Source organism: Cydia fagiglandana, chromosome 4, assembly GCF_963556715.1.
Source record: "Cydia fagiglandana chromosome 4, ilCydFagi1.1, whole genome shotgun sequence".
Lineage (NCBI taxonomy): Eukaryota > Metazoa > Arthropoda > Insecta > Lepidoptera > Tortricidae > Cydia > Cydia fagiglandana.
The window spans coordinates 16289958-16312076 of NC_085935.1; the positions used below are offsets into that span (position 1 = coordinate 16289958).

Consider the following 22119-nt stretch of genomic DNA (forward strand, 5'->3'; position numbering starts at 1 on the left):
TAAAAAAATCATTAATAATACATGTACTTTGTGTAAATTCACATACGAAATCTGTAATAAAACACATATTACTTCTGTGATATTACCAAATACAATGTAAATATACATAAAGTATCATTAATAATACAAAAACTTAATGTATTTTTACATACGAAATCTGTAACAAAACACATAATAATTGTGTAATGTTACCGAATAAAAAGTAAAAATACTCAAAAAACATTAATAATACATTAAGTTGGTGTAATTTCACACATGAAATCTGTAACAAAATACATAATAATTCGGTAATATTACTGAATAAAATGTAATCATACATAAAAATCATTACTAATACACAAACTTTATGTATTTATACATACGAAATTTGTAACAAAACATACAATTACCCTGTAATATTACCGAAAAAAATGTAAAAGTACGTAAGTGAAATTTTACGGATATGTAAAATTACATAAATGAGATTTTACAGATTATGTAAAATTACATAAGTGAGATTTTTACATATCTGACAGTATGATTATGTAAAATTACATAAATGTAATTTTACATAACCGTCAATTTGTTTGATTATGTAAAATTACATAAATGTAAAATTACATAATAATGAAATCAGGTCGATATGTAAAATTACATACGCCTTGTAAAATTACATAATTATGTAAAAATACAGAAAAGTTAGGGCAACGAAAGTTGCCCTAAAATTATGTAAAATTCCCTGAATATTTTTAACAGTGTAGAGTTCAAAACATAAAGTAGGTCTTCCTAATACCTAACCTATGCTTTACCCACCAACCGAGACGAATCTCATTAGTCATTACCCTCATGTCAAATTTCGACAATTTAATTTGTGTTTAGATAAACACATCCTTGTACATCAATTAGGAAACAAAGGTAAACAAAGGTTATAATATCTTTGTAGTCGACTTATTAACCGTAGTTACGTCAATAAACGCTCGCATAGTTTGAAGTTTCAAAACAAACAAACGAGATTGATTGCTACCGCGAACGCGATATAACACGAGTGATTACACTCGATGGCATACCCGCTGTGTAATCGGCTGACACAAGGGTTTAGGTTTACCCATGAATTGAAGACGCGTGTTTCAGGCTGCTAATTCGAAGGCAGCGGCGGCGGGTCACGTGCGGGGCGTCGCCATGGCAACCGAGGAAACTACGTCGTTTCAGACCCCCGGTGTCGAGCCGTTCCGTGCTTAGCAATATTTTTAAAATATTGAAATTGCTGGGGCGCAATTCCGCATTTCCACAAATCTTGTGGCCTGACCGTGACTACCATTAGAATATGAAAAACAAAATTACGACTTAAATGCAATCACCATCTTCTACAAAAGTTGCCAAGCGGGTACCATAATGTCTATCTTATTAGTTGAACTCAGTGAAGCAAAATTTTCATGACCGAGGAGTTTTGTTATCAGTGGCAGTTAATATTTACGGCGGTTTTAACATCTGCCAAAATAATATTGTCCTGAAGCTGTGTATCCTCATCAAATCAGTGGTCCGTAATAATAACTCTATTGGACAAAAGGGTCGCAGGATTTTGCCAGGCAATTTGAGAGTGCGAGGGCGGGTTTTGTATCATATCGCTAGCCATAGTAATCATATGACGAGACATAGGGCGCAGACCGAGCTTATGGGATTTGTGGAAACGTTAACCGCGAACCTTTGATCTGATTCACGATTTACTATGATGGCTGGGTTGTCTACCTATAAATTAACAAATAAGAAAGTACTCGAGTACTCATTTCATGAAATGATTTTAAGTCGGACGTGAGGACTAAAACGGTGGCTGGGTTCAACTTTACGATCGAATTTAAGCATGGTCGTAAAACTCGCAAACTCCTCCACTGGAAGATTGAGATAGAGGTCAACCAAACACCCTCGGATCGCCCCTTGTCTTCTTAGTTATTTGACCCCTGTCAATATGCAATGGAGGCCTGCCCATTAGCTTCCCCCCTTCTATTGGAAATCGCTGCTCTTTTACACGCTTGTGGTTAACTCTGCAATTTTGTGTAACGGGAACTCGCCACAAATCGAAGTAGCTTTTGTATTATGAAAACGAACCCGCATGCTACAAATAAATTTCCACTGAAAGGTTTGTTTAAGTGAAATCGAGACGCGGTTTAAACACACGCATATTATACACACTACGAGTTATGTTATCCGGTATCCGGTAAGTGAGGGATTACAAAAAATGAAAATAGAGTGTACAGGTATTGTGCTATATCAGACAGAACAAGGCGCGCCAAAATATAAGACAACTCTTTGCAGAGCCATTACAGTTTGTCAAATATATTTTTTGCTATTTTTCCTCCCAGCTGTCAGCCAGTGTGTACACGGAGCGAAAAGCAAAAAGGAAAGTTTTAGCAACATTCATCCGGGTGGGATAGGGCGGTAACTGTCCATTAACTAATGAACCAGCCGATGCCGCTGCGTCCGGTCGGCAGCTGTATCATATCACGTAAGGAGTTGGCGAATCGATTATGACATATTGTGACCACATCGAGTAATCAACAGTGTATGAATATACCGCTTCCTGTGGACATCGTATCCTAATTAGTTATTAAGAGGCTGTCGTATAAAGACAGTGGACACTGGGATCCAGTTTCCAAGTATTCATTGTATGCACTTGTTACAATGGCTCCGTTGCCGTGGCGAAGGACGACCCACCGCCGCATAACGGCTGCATTATTCCAATGCTGCAGCTACTAATGTGACGCAATTTTGCAGATATCGGGCTAGAATACAATTCAAGATTGCTCATAGATATTGATATCAATGATCATGGTGTTTAAGCGTATGCTACTGAGTCAATTTAAACATTTGAAGACATTTAAGAGTGTAACCAATGTGAACTTTCAATTTAAAGCGTACCTCGCGTGATTTTACATACATAACAGTTTTAAAGATGAGTTCCACGACCAATTAGGTAATATTTACTGGCATACCCTACTCAAGATACTTGACAAATTGTTTCTATTGCAGTAAATGCGATAAATTGTAGGCGTTAACTGCAACCGCTTTCAAAAAAGATGAATTCTGCGATTAGGCCTGCAGCTGCCGACTGATGGTAAACCCGATACACCGTGCATCTGTTGGATTAACTCGCACTGGCTCGTAGACGTAGGAATTAAGTGATACAAAGCGCATCACGTAGACAGCTGCATTGCAACGTGTTTGCAGTGATTGACACTAATAGACTCTTTATGATAATTGCATATGTAATGTAGTTCTGCTACTAATGTAATGTTTGCAGTTAAACACCTAGATACCTATATTACTCTTATTAGAATATTGAAACAATTTATGATTATTCATATAATGGTTTTTTCCACTACACGTTTTTTCACAATGGTAACAATAGCAGCATTAAAGAGTTATATGTTATATGAGTGTTTTACAATGACAATAAAATGCTTTAACTTAATACATACATACCGAATGGCAATAACCTGTGTGTATCTATTGTTTCAGAATCAGACTCGGCAAACGGGAAACTGGAAACAATACCATAAACAAAAGGTACCTAAACTATTTTACGAAAAATGCTTTCGAGTTTTACGAAAAGCAATGCTTTAACCGTATTGCAATTCCACTCAGCAACCGACCGACCCATGTTAAATAGCGAAGGAAATAAAACGTCCGGCCGCCTGTAAACAAAATGCGAGTGCATAACAAATCGGTGTACCGAACCGGAGCGACGCGAGAACTACCATAAACTTCGTCCAAATACAAATATCAGCCTCCGTTTGACAAAAAACCACGCAGCTAAAAATAGCGTGGGTTTTAATTTAAAACCTTCATTAACCTATTGCGGTAAAAACTTCACCTGCAAATGGTAGAAAAATACGTAATAAAATGTGTGTAGAACTTTAAAATATCCTGGACTTGACGGGAATTCTGAATGCCTTTGTCAATATAATCATTGGGGAAACCCCGTTTTACAATTTGTATATAGCTCTGATGGGGTCAATAATTAAGGATTAGTAGCATTATGAATTTTTACCCACGTTGTGTGTCAGAATCGGGAAGCCCCAAATGAAAATTTGTGTGAAACACGAATGGCTCTTCTCAGAACATTAGTGGAACTCCAAAATTAGTTTTAGATTGCTCTGTTTTTTCTGGGAACCTAGGCTTTCCAGAAAAAACAGAGCAAGAAGTTGTTTCTTAATGTAGCATTCCTTTCAACCGTAACTAGAACCGTTATGTAGGTATTCATTGATAGCAATGACATGTCCTGGTTCGTCCCGATTGTCCTAGAGCTCAGTAAGTAGATATAATGGAAATGCAACACTAGGCTCCTCACGTACGGAGGGTCCGTGCAGTCCCGATGCTATAGATAGACTAGGCACACGTCCGCAATAAAATTGGGCCAGTGTGTCGTCAGAGTCGCTATTATCGACAATCAGAAGTCGACCTTGCAGCTAGTTGCCGCTTGTCGCGCAATTCGTGGGGTACGGAGGTCTTCATCCGCCTTGTCGCACTTCATTTTCATTACATAATGCCTGCTGTATGTCATCCATCCAATTTAGAATTCAGATAAACAAGCTGATATTTTCGTTTGTTCTTAAAACAATAATGTTTCGGATTTGTATACCATTATATATTAATTTACTTTTCCAAAATGGGCGGCAAAAAGTACTTGAAAGGGCACACCTTATTTTATTTTACTTTATTGGCGAAGCGAAGTCAATCGATCACATTAATGAAATTATAATGTTACTCCATAGTAAAATCGGGTATACGTAGGTATATGTAGTTTGTTGTTTAACCTCTTTAAGTAAATCCTACGCATATAACATACAACTTGTATGACGTCGTCGATTGTAGTAAAGTCCCTTAAATCAAGAGTATCATGACACACATTGACGAGAATAATGTAGACACTGAAGGCATCAAATATTAATTAGCAAATAAAGTGACTTGTCGTTTGTTGTTTAGTCTCGGAGTCTCAATGTCAAAACACAAGACAGCTTTGTTTAACGTCTGTAGTGTATTATGAATGAGTTCATAGTAAATACATATAGATTTGATTTATCCATAAATATTTTCCATGGAAATGTTTGTTTCGCAGAAAAATTGTATGCATAAATAGGTGATTCAATTTCCAAAAAGATGTATGGGTACACAGAAATAAGATAAAAACACATTGAATCGTGTTTGTCTCGCTTCATGTACAAAAGTAATAATCTAGCAATTACATGCTACAACGTTGAAAGTACCTATCGACTATTGATTGATTCTGTCTCGTTTTTGTGCGAATAAATTATTATCGTAGGTATAATCAATCACATGGAATCCTGTGTAATGAGTTGAATAATTGACGATGTTTTACATTTTATGGTGTTTAATTTTTTCTAAAGCGTTTTACTGATTCCCATCGCGTGTCGGCCAGAAGTTTAGCGTTCGATGGAGAGGAGACCTAGTATAGATATAGCCTGTAGTGTTATTGATCTAGTGGTCACAGTTACACTGGCGCACTGGAACCGACTACCGAGCTCTGAGTAAGCGTGACACTTGTGAGCTACAGGAATTGTGGGCTTGGTCCAGCCGAGCCTGGCAACAGGTGCGGGAGAGAAACTCCGGCTGGTGTTAATTAGCCCCTCGCTGCTTGATTTATAGCCTAACTTTGTCTTCTAATACGTACTACTTATACGTTTTATCCATGCGATAGGTTGCCGAGAATTTAATAAATCTAGTCTAGGTTATCTATAATTCGCAATTAATATTGATTTATACATACAACTTTTACATGCATACACAAGAAAAGCTTTTCATTTTGTTTCGTTATTTGTCAATATTCTTCTTAATTTTGCTTACCTACATACCTACTTTGCCTGCTTTGAAATCAAAACAAATTTTGAAATGTGGATGTTTAAGAAACTTTGTTTGTTTAAAACACGGCAAACATTTCGGATGTGCATTGCAACCTCGAAAGAATGCAATACATAACATAGGTACATACGTTGTATTGCCAATACAGCGTATGTATACGATATAGATTCCCGGTTTAAACCGACTGATCCCTAAATACACGTTCACATTAGTCACTGTCCGTTCGATAATTAAAGAACCTTCGATAAGGCTGTAGAGGGCGATCTTTCGGGTAACGGGTCTAATGTATTTTTTTTCATTGGAATTGAAAACGGAAACCATTGCGTGCGAGCGCGTGAGGTCGTGTATTCCTTGCGGATGCTTGAACGCGGGTTCAATGGCTAACTAGTGTAATATGAACTCGACATTTGTGACATGCTGTACTGAAAAATGTTCTTCAAGTTCGTTAGGTACCTTTTCTATATAGGTTCTATACAGGTATGAAAAATATAAATTCGAGAATGTTTGAAAATATTTTGCGGCACTTACTTAATAACATAAATTACTTCCAAGAATACTTACGCTAGGTATGTTTATTTTGTATTGAAAATGGAGATCTTGGCGCTGAAAGTGTTAATAGGAAAGTAATCCTATTTCAATAGATAGATCTCATTAGGAATCGTGTAAAATCAGGATATCACCACCGGCTTGCCTAGTTTGAAACAATTGAGCACCTTTTCTACAACCGTCCACCAACCGTATCTATAGTCTTCAGTCGAAGAGTTCTCTTTTACTGGGTCTTTTAAGAGACCAATTCGCCCACATTCAGCAAGCGATTGTAATGGCACCCCAGCTATCACGCGACATCTCCGACACCGTCACGCCTCGCCTCAGTTTACGTTTTACATTTACAGTGCCACCGACGATCTCGTGATTCTGATTAACCTTGTTCGTACACGATCCCCTTTTTCACATAAATATACTACCGGATGTTGGCAGTTTAATCACATTCACATATGTGTGTGATAATTGCGATAACGACTCTCCGAAAGGAAAAATGACGCGTTCCACAACGTAATTTGAAGTGATTATCCCGTTTTGTTACTTAACAGCTACCAGGCTCGATTGATGTGTTGTATAGGAAAATTAAGCATGGCTAAATAACTATGAGATGCGATGATTATAGCTCCAATAATACTAAATCACGGTAATGCTGTCTTCACGCCGGTATCCATCCATTAAGCCGGTGCAGCGATGTAGCATAATCTAACAGATAGCCCCTTTGGCGCTAAGATAAGGTAAATAAATGGGAGCATACAGAATGTGAGATAATTATAATTACTGAGAGCATAGAAAATTAAAAATTAGAAAGTTAATCGTTATATGGTATGGCTACAGGCTAATAAAAGCTAAAGCTGTTAAATTGTACGCCACAAACTTCGTTTAGGTTAAGTAGAGCTTATTAGGTAGTTCCAGGTAAGTTTAAGCTAAAATTGGATAAAATCGAATAAAAACAAAAAAAAAACGTTGTATCTACAAGAGTAATATGTATATTTAAAAAAAATGTAACATGCTGTTTTCCCTAGATTCTGACATAATATATCCCCAAAAATTTAAGAGTATGACTTTATAACGCTGTTATGTTAGAACGATTCGTTGCCAACAAAGGGTTTGTATAAACTTATAAAGAGTCAGTGAGCAATAATTAGTTGATTGTATTGTCAAGCAAGTTGATGAGCGCTAGTTGAAAGAAGAGATCCGCCACAAAGTCGGCCCGCATCCCATTGTTTTAAGAGCTTTGAAGGCTCAAGTGCATGAATGGCATGTTCAGTGGTACTCAGTTGTGACTCAGTCACATATTCACCAGAGATATTATTGTTTCAACTGTAAGTACGGAACTAGTATAGTTCGACTCCTAGATTAGTAACAACCATGTGTAAGCAGAGTTTAAGAACCACTGGTGATTCTCTCGAAGGGCTTCATGAATCCGCTGCTCGGTCAATGTCTGTTTGTCTTGTGTAAACAATACACACACATCCACAAGTGAATAGGGCCAATTATTATTTTTTCTTTATCCAATCAACAAGAATTAGGTATTTATGTGCCACCGCTTTTCATTCATTCAGCGAAGTGTTTCTGTAAAGTAGACAGCACCAACTACAACTCAACTCAAGGAATATACCGAGAATACCTACAGGTACACAAAGTCTCGTCTGTATGTGGGAAAGCCTACATATTTATCTAAGGTCTATATACTTACCAAAATTGCAAAATATAATATGATTGCCACGAAAGATCGTGAATCGTGAAGTTAAAAATTAGGAGACTCACTTAAGTATGCGTATTATTTGCTCCAACCAAAAAGGCAAATAAACGTGATAATTTAATAATCGCGAAGGGAAATGCTATGGTATTTGTAAACAAATGTCCAAGTTAAAATGAAGGACAAATGTGCAAATCCACTTAGCGAGAATGTAGGTTGATAGCATAAAGCACAGTCGGTCGTCTCGGGTTATGGTCTTCACGCATGAGGCGATTCCCACGCTATCAGCTGCTGCACGCGCCGCTGCGCGCGCGCACCGGCGCGAGGCCGCCTCGCCACCAGGGCTGGTATTCCAGGCACTTAAAGAACCAGCATCGCGTGATCTCTGAGCACACATAGTCGTCATGGATCTCGAGCTCACAGTTTTATTGGTTTCCTCGAGCCACTGGCTTGCCTGCGCTGGTTAGGTGTGAATATTGTGAATACAATGCCTGGCGCCGACTGATAACACCGGAACTATGACTCCATATTGAATATGCATTTAATATTAGCCTGCGATCTGAATTTAGACACGTCAGGCCATTAAAATGTCTGTAGTAAACGTGAAACCGATTTGCGTAGTAGTATTTCGCGTGGGTTACGACTTCGAAAAGGCCAGACTGTTCAAACGTGTTGGCACGTTTCGAATGCAACATAATCCGCGAAAGACGCTGCAGTTGCTATCAACAAGAGCCATCGCACAGTGCTCCACTTCATAGAAAGTCGCTTTATGCGATCGTGATTCAACACCGTTACGGTCCTGTTTCGGCACCATCCCTTAACACGCGAGGGTGTTTGATCCTACTAAAATACTAGTTCTTACACCTCGCGCGCTCATTGCCTATCTTGTTGAGTTCGGAAGTCATTCCCATCTTCCAACTTAGCTATTATGGTTTCTTGTTTCTATAGTTCGAAGTTGAGAGTTCACTCTATTTCAATAGCAGGATCTAAACGAATGCGTCCTGCTACTGTTTTTCGCTGCGCGCGATGATTCTACTAATGCCGTTTATCATCCGTAATACAGAAGTCAATTTGTCACAACATGAGCACAGTAGCCGCGGACTATGATAGAGATGATTTATTGACAGTTACAATAACACGTCGGCGTCGAGAGAAGCGACTAACGGCCGGCGCCCGCAACAGGGGAGCAATTTGCGCACTCACAAAAACCACCGGTAATCCGAAGTTCCTACACGATGTACTTAGTCATATGTTGCATTAAATAGTAATTTTTATTTTGTTTTTGCTATCAATGTATTAGTTTCTGCCATTTTCTATCGTCTGTTGTCTTCACATAGTCTATCTAACTTCTGTACTCCTGTAGTAGGTTTTGATGTGTTTGGTTTTGAGATAGGTATGTATTTGTTTTTCAAATGGTGTCTGTGACTCGATTTTCACCAGGCTCTTATTTTTAGACCATAGCCACTGGTTTATTTGAGAGATACATGTAAGTCCCGCCAGTCATGGTTATTAAAAGGCCATTGTCTTTTGTGAGCACAAAAACAAAAGCAAATTTGCTTAATGTAGCGGCTATGCTAAAAAAATCAAATTTCCGTCGTCTCCGTTAGTAATTCGGTAGCCTTACAGTTATCCCGTGCTTTATCGCTGCTTGACTTTGTTGTTTCACAAGTAAAACAACCAAATTCAGATGTCATTGAAACATTGTTGCACTTGGAATATATGTGGGAGTTTATACTTATCTGGATCAGAATTTTAAGAGCATTCAATAGCGTTATTATGGTGAGCTCTTTGACTGGACAATGGGATATACAGCGTGTCAGGCGAGAAAGCTGGCACGTGCATCATTTAGCTTTTGAGATGAGGCGGCAACTGATAACGAAGCTATTACGGCGATAATTGCCTCAGGGTGCCATTCCAAAAGCTGTGCGATTAGGGGTGTGTTGAAAGTTCAGATAGCTATGATTGCGCACAGTTGTTATGGATAGACGGTCACAGTACGTTGGTTCTCTTACCGTCGCCGTCGTGTAAGCAAAGAAAACTTACATCCTAGCTTAAACCGCCTGCTTTACGCTTCACGCCTCACGCTCGTCCGAAGCTGATAATACCTTTACAAAATAAGCACATATGATGGCTTCAATCAAATTAAAACCTAAATTATAAGTATCCATTGCTCCGCTTTATCGAAACAAACTTTCATGGTTATATGTTCCAAAAAGGTGTTAGATGGTATCCTGAGTTATTTTTTTTGGTTTTCGTAGAATTTAGCAGACACTGCAGACAGTGCAACTTTTAAGTTCGAACATAAGAAAACAAACAATCGGTCTGGAGGTTAAGTTGATCGAAATGTAGGTATGTTATCATCATTGCATCACGTAGCAAAGTCTCCGCTAGAGTTTAATGACTAGTTAACAATGTTATAGAAAATCGAACCATGAACAATTTAAGCCGTTGTAACGGAGTTGTAAAACTGTAAGATTAGATAAAGCGTCACGTTTTCCGAGTGTGAAATCGGTAAGCACTTTGCCACTATAACGCTAGGTGGTAAATGCCCTGGTTAAAAGCACTTGTGGTTATGGCGCCGGATCAGCTGGCAAATAACAGCAGTCTGAACTTGGGTCAAAAATAACTGTCCGTACGTTCATCATGTTCTAACGGTACTGATGCAGACGTTTAGACAGATTAAATCTTTTAAGCTGTTATTCTCAGATAACCCAGTATAACTGAGAGCTCTGACTGGAAACAGATGTAATGAGTCTCCAAATCTTCTTACACTTGTTCGCCAAGGCTCTTGAAAGATGGGAACACTAGGCCAGACCTTGGATCTTACGGCGATTACAAAATATACATTATTAAATAAACACGAGAAGGCTATTAACCTACATTTGTGTAAGATATAATATAAAGTAATTAAAATATAACGTAATTCAATTAGTCGCGTACTGAGTCACTAGGGAGTGTCGTCGTATTAGCACTAAAAGTATATTTTGTAGGTACTATAGTTAGGTACAGACATGAAACTGGGTTAAAAGCGTATCGCTGTTACGGCTTAGGATCACAACAGAACACACTCGCGAATTTATTTATTGCAGCAAGGTGTGTTCTTTTAACCTAAAAAAATAGGCTGACGTGTAACTTAAGTACTTAGTTCATTTTTTACCATCACTTCAAATATGATACGTAGTATACGTACACATTTCATGCCTTCCACTGAGACCAAAGTCTCCTTGTTTATTTTAGTTTTAATTTAAACCGTCACAGCGTTTCAAGCGTGAAATAACACAGACACTTTGGTATTTATATTAGTATAGATAATAAGAACATAACTTAATTATTCCCATTGTTGTCAGCAAGAGTTTCCCCTCCGGCCTTATCCATATGTATAACAATTGACACTAATCCGATCAAGTATTATGGATTGAATGTAGAGCAGTCGGGCCAATAGGATTAGAGTGCAAGCAATTGCTCGCGAGCTGCTTTACGTCCTTACAATAATAGTCTTATGCTGAGGCGATTGAATCTCACAGGCTTACACTATCTTAAGGCAGCTCATCTCATTGTCCATGCTAAACGTTGTGTGGTTCACGACACTAAATACGTGTACGCAAATCTGTGTTTAATTTAATATTAATTATTTGCAGTAACACCTATTTAAATAGGTACTTTTACTATTGAATCTTTCAAGCTTACATTATCTTTATCTGTAGCGCTGCTCATCTATTGTCCATGTTAAACGGTTTCAAGATAAGAACACTAAACTTGCAAATCTAATTTATAAACTTATTTACTTTATACCATATGTAAGTATATACCCGTATTATTAACTGCATCCATGTAGCTGATGTAGCATACATAGGCTGCCTTTTATATTTCGGGATTTGAATAAACTAGTGCTGCCATCTGCCAACTGAGGTTATAAACGTGTAGTTTAAACATTTTGGCGGCAATATGAAGAAAAAAATGTTATGACTCACCCGGTTTTGTTTTTAATTGTCATTTGAAAAAATAACGCATCGGCTACCACGGAATTGAATCGCGAACATTTTCAAGGGATAATTTTTTACAGTTTTCGACGCGGCCTGAGTCAACAACAGTGCATAGATGAACCTTTTTTGACTTTTTAAGATGAAGCACCATCAAGGACGTGTGTTTACCGTTGGTTTGCAGAGTTTGTTCGTGGCCGTAGTTCGCTTGTGGACGAGTTTCGCAAAGGTCGTCCAAAATCAGTGGTTGTTCCGGAAAACATTGACTCTGTGTGTGAATTTTTATTGCAAGACCGGCATATGACATATCGAGAGATTGAGGCGTCCTTGGGCATTAGCGGGACCAGCATACAAACAATATTGCATGAACATTTAGCAGTCAAGAAAGTTTGTTCGCGATGGATACCACATAATTTGACCGGTGCTCAAAAACAGGCTCGGGTGGATTGATGCAAAGATATGCTAAAAAAATACAGCGGCGGGGCTTCCAAACATGTGTATGATATTTTCACAGGTGACGAATCATGGATCTACTCGTGTGTACCGGAAAATTAACAGCAGTCGACGGTGTATGTCTTTCAAGTTGAACCAAATCCAACAAAAGTTTTTCGTGCACGAAGTACTGCAAAACAAATGGTTGCCTGTTTTTTTGAAAAAACTGGGCATATTGCACCCGTTCCTTTAGAAAAACGTAGAACAGTTAATTCTAAATGGTATACAACCATTTGTTTGCCAGAGGTGATTGAAAAGGTCAGGGAAGCCAATCACCGCAAACGGATTATACTGCTCCACGATAATGCGAGCCCCCACCAGTCGGCACAAACATCCGCCTTTTTAAAAGCTCAAAATATCGATTTAATGAGTTACCCGCCGCATAATCCTGATTTGGCCCCCAATGATTTATTTTTGGTCCCGCACATCAAGGACAAACTGCGCGGTCAGCGTTTTTTGACACCTGAAGCAGCGGTCGATGCGTTCAAAACGCACGTTTTAAAGGTATCCTCTTCGGAGTGGTTGAACTGCTTAAAAAATTGGTTTAATCGAATGAAAAAATACGTAGACCTCAAAGGAGAATATTTTTAAAAACAATAAAGCCATTTTTGTTAGTATAAAGTTGTTAATAATTTCAAATCCCGAAATATAAAAGGCAACCCTCGTATTGTCGTGTGTCGTTTGTTTGCAGTAAAATTACCGATACTATTTACTTGTAATTTCGAAATAGAAATTGTAGTTTTTGTTTGAATTTAAAAGGATCTGCCTTGAAACGGAATACGGAACGTAAAATCAATTTAATTTACAGTTTTTACTTGTACGTATTAAAATGAAAAGTCCTGCTTAGTGCTTGACTATATCAAATTCCTATGCAACTTAGGAAATTATGTTAATAAGAATACCTACTGATCACGATTATTAGCATTGCCTCTGATTCAAATTCCGTAGATATAACAAAAAATACCTGCGAACTCTTATTTTTATAGGTACTTGAATAATTTATAGTATAGTAAACAGCGTCATGATAAATGGCATAAGCATAATGCCACAGGCAGCGGCAGCGCCGGAGTCGGAACTAAAGATAAGGCCAACAAAACTGTCATCTCGTGTGTCAAGTCCCGCAATAATGACGCACATAAATCACAACTACACACTGCCACAGCACACCTCAGTCTTTCTTAGTAATCACACAATGATGGACCAAATCTTTCTGGTTCTCACGACGTGCCATAACTTAAAGGTCTTAAAGTAAAATAAGTATTGCTCGTCAATTCTTTCATTATTTTTCCTAAACTTTGAAATTAAGTAATAACAGAGGGCCTAGCCTAGCCAAGATGCCAATCTTTTAGTCGTAGCGAAATAAACGGTAATGTATCTCTAACACTCTTAAATGCGCAAGCAATTGGCATCTTGGCTAGGCCTACATTGTTGGTTCAAATCACTTTTTGTTATCTACTTATATAATTATTCTTATAAACCTCAATTTATCCTCTTCACTTCGTCAAAAATTCAACAATCACACTGCGACAAATTGGTTATCATTTTAAGAGAGGGGAAATTATAAATGAGAAATGCGACGGCCCTTCGGAACTCAGAAATTGAAATTTATCTGCGGTTCGTCATTGAAGTGGACCGTTGTCTGTAGATGAAAGAAAGACGGGGCAATATGACATTATTAGTATAATGGCGATAGCAGTAGGAATAGGTAAAAAAAGTCATGTTTGGCACCGACATGGATGGTCAGAGAACTAAGACTAGAGCAAAAAGTTTGATACCTTTTGATTACTTACGAGTAAAACAAATGCTTTTCTTATAACAGTTAAATAACAAAATATTTGTACTTTTATTTGTCATGCAATTTTAAAAAACATATGATTTAGAAACCATTTGATTAATTAGAGACTTTTCCAATGTCACTAATTGTAACCAAGGGCATAGTGCTTTATGTCTGTACTCGTAATGCAGTTATTTTTAGCTGTGCATGCAATGCAACTCTGGACAAGGTAGTTAGACCATCATAAATGTTTATTGCTCACCGCAACATTAAATAGTCATATTGTTACTATTGTTACTGGATATTTTATGAGCACTTCACGTAAGAATACCTATTATCATCAATTTAACATGTTTTTGTAAAGGGTATACATATACTTAGCTATACCATGCAGGATTTTTAAAATTAAGCAACCCTTTTAGGTCCAAAACACTTTTTACTACTGTACCCTCTGAGGTAGTACTTGTGGCGCGAATACTGTTCTATTGGGAGAAGACTAGCAGGGAAACGCAGACAACACATTTCCTTGTTTTATCTCAAGTGTTGTTTCCCCTCGTGGATCGAGAGTTAGGGTGTTGCCATCGCTTACCGAGCGCAGTTGATCCGAAAGATCGAGCCAACCACTATAAAGTGCGTCGTAAGATTATGAACAGTTGTTATGGATAACAAGTTCACTGTTACATAGCTTCGTTTTATCATTCGGCTTCCCTTGGTGACGGTAGCAATAGGAATATGCCTAGACGAGAGGAGTCAAGAATTGTGTCGGGACATATGGGGCGCTTTGAGCGCGCGATGTACTTCGCCGCTATTGTAAAAGTTAACAATTTGGTCTGTAAGTGTTATCGCTGCTAATTTCTCGGGGGAAATTCCGGTTTAATTTTGATCATAATAGAAGGGGTAAGCGTCTAGCCGCATGGAACACTCAACAATATGATAAACCTGAAATATGGGGTGTTTTATGAGTTCTGAAATTAATTACTACCACTAGGTACGTAACTTTTTCCTCATTTCTATGTAAATTCATAAATGAACTGATCCAAAATACAACCAGTGTTCAGAGAATGTTACAAAAGGTAGACCAATAAGCGAACTCCAGAGAACAAGAGCATGAATTTAGTTTACCCTCTCTTGCCAAGATCTTATCAACTGAAAATAAACTAATATAATTGAAACTGAAAATAAGAATACAAAGTAATATGCGCGTTAAAATTGTTAGCGTGTCCCAAAGAATCCCTTTGGAATAAAATACTGAATCCAGTTTCCCACCAAACGCCCGGAATACGCTACGGAATAAGGTAATCGATTGTGTTAGGTGTCGTATTGGCGAACACAGAATACCGGCTCGGATACGGAGCGTGCTCCCATACAATGGGATTTGTTCTCGACGCGTCGGAATGCGGTCAAAAATACAGCCTTTTATTCCGTTGTTGCTCAAAAATGCTTTAAAACGACCAAATATGAGTTTTAAAGGGAAGTATACATGAACAAACATATTATGGTTTGGCGTAATATAAACGTAATAAAAAATTCTCTATACCTAAACAAGATCATAATGGTTAGTGTTCATAAATCTGTGCTTAGATGCGAAAAGCATATATTTCTTTGACATGATATTGTTCAAAAATACTCTTGAAACAGTCAAATATGACTTATGAACCTTACTATAAGCTATAAGTCATATTTGACTGTGTATTTCGATAAGGAAAGTATAATTCTTTGCCGCGATAGCTTTTGACCTTAGACGCGACCCAGTAATGATATCTAATATTTTTCACTGTAAATTCAGCATTCATATTTATACTATGACGTTTGTTTGATAGTAGAATTACATATATTGTTTTTGTAAATGCAGCACATGATGAGGTAAGCCTATAACTGCACTCTGTCAAGAAAATAATACCTATAGGTTTAAAGCTTTTTCGGCAATGAATACCTAGACAAGTTTTTTTTCATGATTTGTGTAAGAATTAAAAGTTAAAATTGTCTTGTATTAATGAGATAGAAGTTCCAATATGCGAGTACTGTGCAATGGCGGCGTGGGGACTCATTGATAGTCTTTATCTGTACCCATATATCAAATTTGATCAAATGAAGAACGGTGCGTCCGGATTTGTGTCGGACCTAATGGGCCGTGTCAAATCCCAATTGAACTTATTAAATTGAATTTGTTACAACACTGATGGGTGAATAATCGTTCGGCCAGGCGATGGATTAAAAAAATCAGTTATATAAATACTTACTGAACAAAACTTTAACTTACTAATGCCTTTTACTGTAATTACGTCGACTTACCTGTAAATAAAGAAAAAAGTATTAGTAAACCAAACACGAATACAAAACGAGTCAATGTACAAAAATAGTCATAAAAAGTATCCAAAGTATCTAAAACAAGAATAGAAAGGCAAACGCGTGGCACTGTGAATTGTGAAATAGTAACGAAAAAGAAAGGTAAACAGAAACAGACAATTTTCAACCTGCAGCGTACTATTGATTGGTTTAGGCGCCTCTCAGTCCGCGCCTGGCTGCCCGCTGTACGCCACCCACATTATTATTGTAGGTGGTTGCCAATTCCTTGACATTGGCAATGAGAAACAGTAAGACCTTCAATGCTAAGCACTATCAAGTTCATTGTTTCGTAAATAATATAAATTCATTATGAAAAGCGTTTTCAATCCAACTTACCAACGAAATTCAATATAAATTGCTTAAACAATGCCAATATTCAATTGTTTTGACAAAAATATATATTTTGTACATCAAAGCGTTATGGAGAGTAGGATGGTATAGCTTCTACGATTTTGGCTCTCGGCTCGGTAACTGCGTCAACTAAATTGAGTTAGGGTGCGATCGACATAAAGTGAAGCACTCTGTGTCGCGTTGCGAACGTGAAATAACGTACCTAACTTCATATCTAATGCTTCGATAATATGTTTAATTTTTTGATTTTCCAATATGGTATAATATACCTATATGTTCGATAAACAAGAAATGTAAGCAACTATAGGACTGAATGAAGATAACCTTTATTTTTGTTACAGGTTTTCACAATGAAGAATAAGAACAGGTTCTGCATGGGGTCCTGGTTAGTGGCGCTGATGGGCATGTTGGCGGTACCCACCTTGGCCGACGATGGCATGGCCGGGATATACAAGACCCAGTTTAATACAGTGACCACCTCGAGCACACTCAAGTGGGCGAATCTAAAGAAGGAGAATATGGAGAACTACGTTGTCGGAGCAAAAACAGACGATGGTAATAAAATATTTGTTTTCTTGTTTCTTTTTATGGTTATACGAGTATAATATTTAATGTCAAAATATAAAATGTATTATTTGTTTCAGGGTCACCTGTTTATATATGCAGAGCAAATCATGATGGCGATATGTTGTTAGGACATTTAGGACCTGAATATACTAAGTGCGCAGTGTCTGAAACCAAAGCCTACGATACTTTCGAAGTTCTCGAAAACATTGAAAACTCGTCTCTCATTGTATGGAATCAATGGAATAGGTTCAACCCAAGACCAGATGGTGCTATAGTTGTTAATCCATCTGATAGTTCCGATATTATTGGCAGGGCCGATAATGTGGCCAGAATTTCTTATGGCCAAACCACGGGCCGTCTGATAACATTCGATGAGCAAACTAAAGATGAAGGCGAAGTTCTTATTGAAATTGAACCTGTCAGTTACAAACTGGAAAACGTTGTGCTGGAGGAAAAAGCATCCAGACAGAATGACCCCCTCATATTCCGGGAATTGGTTCTTTCCAATGAAAACGATTATCCTGCCACGGCAACCGAGGAAGTCGCATACAAGTATAACTACACCGTTTCTTGGGGCCACGGACATGGCCTTTCGGCTGGTTTGAACACAACTATAGAAATGCCTGATGGTCCTGTTCATATTCGATGGGCTAGTCCATTAAAAGAAGAAAGAAATGGATTTTATAAAATTGAAAAACATTTGGAACCTGGAACATCTTGTAATGTAACATTCAGAGGAAACTATACAGACCGGGATGTGCAATATACGGCTACTTTAACAACTTATTATAAAGACGGTATTACTCGATCAAGGCTGCTGCAAGGGGAACGCATTGAAAATACTGTCGACGTTGAAGCAATTTACGGTGAAGTCTATTTTACCGGCAATTATAGTTTGGTACCCACCACCACTACCACTACAACCACAACGACAACGACTACGACTACTACTACCACGCCATCACCCGCCCCACCAGCTTCAGAAGAGGAAGATAACGATAATAGCATCGCTAGTGACATAAGGAAGCCTAATCATTCAGGGGAAATGGATAGTCACATGTTAGGTGACAGTAGTGAAAATATGGGAAAAGCACCCCCGGCCAAGGAAGACATCAAATCCGCTTCCGTGGGTCCGCTAGGCAGCAAACCGAATGACGCCGACAGAAGCGTATTTGCATTGAGCCTACTCGTTATGACGCCACTATTCGCGATGTTGCTTTAAGCAGCCAAGATTGTAGAATTCCTGTAAATAGTCAAGCGGATTTAACTACATATTTTCGCTTTGTTTCCCGATTAAGCTTGATGCTATTGTTTTTAGCGTAATAAATATTTTGCGGTACGATATAGTGGAGGTTTCTCGACATTCCCGTTATGTGATTCATTCCATGTAAAATATGACGCCAAAATAAATCACATAACTGTAAATATAAATTGTATATAGTTATTGAATATTAAACAACGTCGCCGAGCGACAATGTAGGAAGATTGTCAAAAACAGTGGAAGAATTGGAGATACCCGGCAATGTAGGTAGGAAAAACTAATGATGCAGCATAATTATTGCTGATGTTACCAATGAAAGTTGTATTCAATTAAGGCACACACAAAAAAAGCTTAATAATGAAAGTTGCTAAAATAGGACTTATCATGAAAAGAGAAATTATATTATGTAATAAAATGTAGTGGTTACTTACCATTTTGCCTGTTATCATGTCTAACACAATGAAGTAAAAATAAAACGTTTTAAGTTTTATACGCCTAACATTTCTGGTAAGTAATTAAACCAAAAATTGTGATTGAAGTTGTAGTATCTCGTGTTCAGAACTATGCCAATCATTTAAGTAGAGCCTGTGGGCAATAGGTCAAATCTATGCAAAGATAATAAATATATATCTGTATTTTTCTATTTTAGTCGATTATTGCAAATATTGAAATTGTAAATAATTGCAATATTTTTATAGATGCACTGAGCGATCTAGCTGATATTTACAAGAACGTAGTTAATTTGCAGCTTCTATCTGTACCTACCTATTGATTCCAGCCCTAGTGTGTTCTTATTTTATTTCGATATAACCATCCAAGTTCGATTATAATGACTGTATACCTACATGTAACAGCGTCAAATATGTTTTACGGTACCTCGTTGTGTTGTAAGTTCCATATTCTTTAATTGTTTTTTTAGTTATATAAGTTAAAAGAGTTTAAAATCCAGAATTAAGAGATATTACTATTTTTAAACTTCTAGTGTTAAATAATATTTAATATATTTGTTTTCACAGTGATGTATTACTTAATATTTTAGTTTCGTGTAACGCAAGCTACATCAATTATTAACAAAAAAAGACCTATCACCTATTGTTATAACTTGGATATATTGCCAAAGCTTTGTCGTAGAACTATCAAACTCTAATTGAGTAAAAACGATCCCTCCGGTTACCTAACATCGCTCTACGAAATCTTGATCTTAAACATTTTCTGTCTTACTTAATACAGTTTAATCGCAGTGTTTTGGGTATGTGTATAGAAAGTGAATGATATTTTTGTATGGGTATATAATATCTATTGTAAGTTCGCCTTTAAGATAACTTCTCCTAGGGTCACGTCATAACTTTCGAATGTTAAAACTACTAACTAATCAAGTTTTTCTCAGTATTTTTGTTAAAGATTATTAGTTAAGTCTTTTATCCGTTAGTTTTCTCAACGTAACAGTTTTATCGATACTTTACGTAGGTAGATAAATGTCCCACCTAGTGTACCATTATTGTGTAAGGTTTTTAGTGTACCTATTTGAATCTCTTACTTGGAGCACTTGAATGCAAGCCTCGCTCCAATAGTAACCACAAAAATGCAAGAAATTGTTGTTATCAATTGCAAGATACCTATCCCCTTGGAATGCTTTTGTCGGGATACCTGTATCAATTTATCCATCATTGTTATAAATAATGAATGTTTCCTTGATTTAATGTAGTTGGCTACAGAAATAGATAGATGGGTGTTCACAACGGCCTTTGAATGTTCAACGTCTAATATTTCAAAATTGCTTATATTGTTCTTTAGATATTTAGAGATTTTTCTGATTAGAGTTATTTGTGTATGAATCCGTATTATGTAGTAGATATCGATCAATGAGCCTCTTTGACACACCAACACTGTTTTGCGAAGCATAATTGTGATGTTAATTCCATGTAAGTTTTATTTGTTTAAACTTATTAAAGTGTAATTAATAAAACATTGAATTGTTTTCTTCCTTTTACAAATACAGTTCTTAGTTCCACCATTTGAATGTAATTGAAGAAGTGGTGGTACAAACGTAATACATAATTCAAAGACTAAAAAGTAGGTGATGCGGGGGAGGAAAGTAGAGAATAGGTAGGTACACGTATGCATGTATAAGTACCGTTCTTCAAAAGTACGGCGTCCCTTCGTAGAGGGAGGGCTTACACGCAATTTATAGCCGAAGCACCGTGGACGCGACCGATGGGGCGTATGGGAAGTTTACGAATTGCTCCTATAAAACAAAGTTTAATGCTGGTTGCTGACTACGACGAGCAGGAAGTGGGTTATATTTCGTAGAGGGGTGTCCGGATGTTCATGGACCTGCCTGACATATCAATTGAGATACAGATTCGAAAATTTGAACTCAATGAAGTTGAATTTTATTACCGCAGTTGATGCATTTTAAATTTGAGGTCATATTAATAACTATTGTTCAAAAATACCTACATTTAAAAATTTCATTTTTGTTGGTAATTGTGGATGCTGGCAGTTTATTGGCTCCTGGCTCGGGACGTTCATCGTCCAAACCAAATTACTTAATCAGGTCAATAGGAAAAGAACTAGAGTAGGTTTATCTTTCTATAAAGCCTCGATGTTTGAACGATGAATTGCATATAAAGCATCCAGTCGTTTTGCGAACCATCCCCGATAATTCTCTCAACTGTACCTAATAAACAAATTTCCATACAAAATGCTCACTTTTCATTTCTCTTAGGACTTGAGTGTAATCTTGTCTAGTACATAACGCCTTACAGCACCTACATGTCCGTCGCTAGTGTCGCAACCACGTCTCTCATTATTTCTTGTCCGACGTCGTGTCGTTCGACACCCCGGTCCTTGTTAGCGTTGGAAATAGGCTAATGTTATTCAATTGGGCGACCTCAAAATAACCCATGCAACACAACTTTGGTAACGTTCAAAGTATTCAAACCATACATTAGTTTATTATAAATAGATTAGGTATGTAATATGTATCTTCATAAACCAGCAGCAGAAAAAATCAATAATATCATATTTCAATTGCTCGAGTTAAAATACTTGAATCTATTTATAACGGTCAGATCAGATGGTATGGTTAATTGGTTACCATAATTAAGACATAACGTAATCGTAAGGATTGCGTTATTCTATTGTTCCTACTGACAATCTTTAAACAATCTGCTTTCATCCTTTCAAAGAAAAACTGAGTCCTATTCAACTCGTTGGATTAACAGGTGAATATGTGGCTACAATCATGTTT

The 22119-nt window shown here is 37.4% G+C and overlaps 2 protein-coding genes across 2 annotated transcripts in view; one reads left to right on the forward strand and one right to left on the reverse strand.

Moving 5' to 3' along the window:
- LOC134663937 (protein unzipped) overlaps positions 1 to 20832 on the forward strand; it is a 50469-nt gene extending 29637 nt beyond the window's left edge. Inside the window, exons 2-4 of the mRNA XM_063520482.1 lie at positions 3493 to 3540; positions 17380 to 17593; positions 17683 to 20832. Coding sequence (XP_063376552.1) covers positions 17389 to 17593; positions 17683 to 18827 — 1350 coding nt within the window. The 5' untranslated portion in view covers positions 3493 to 3540; positions 17380 to 17388 and the 3' untranslated portion in view covers positions 18828 to 20832. The remainder of the gene's footprint in view (positions 1 to 3492; positions 3541 to 17379; positions 17594 to 17682) is intronic.
- Positions 1 to 22119, reverse strand: part of LOC134663935 (mitoguardin) — an 80321-nt gene that overhangs the window by 44863 nt on the left and 13339 nt on the right. The gene's annotated exons all lie outside the window — the stretch shown is intronic.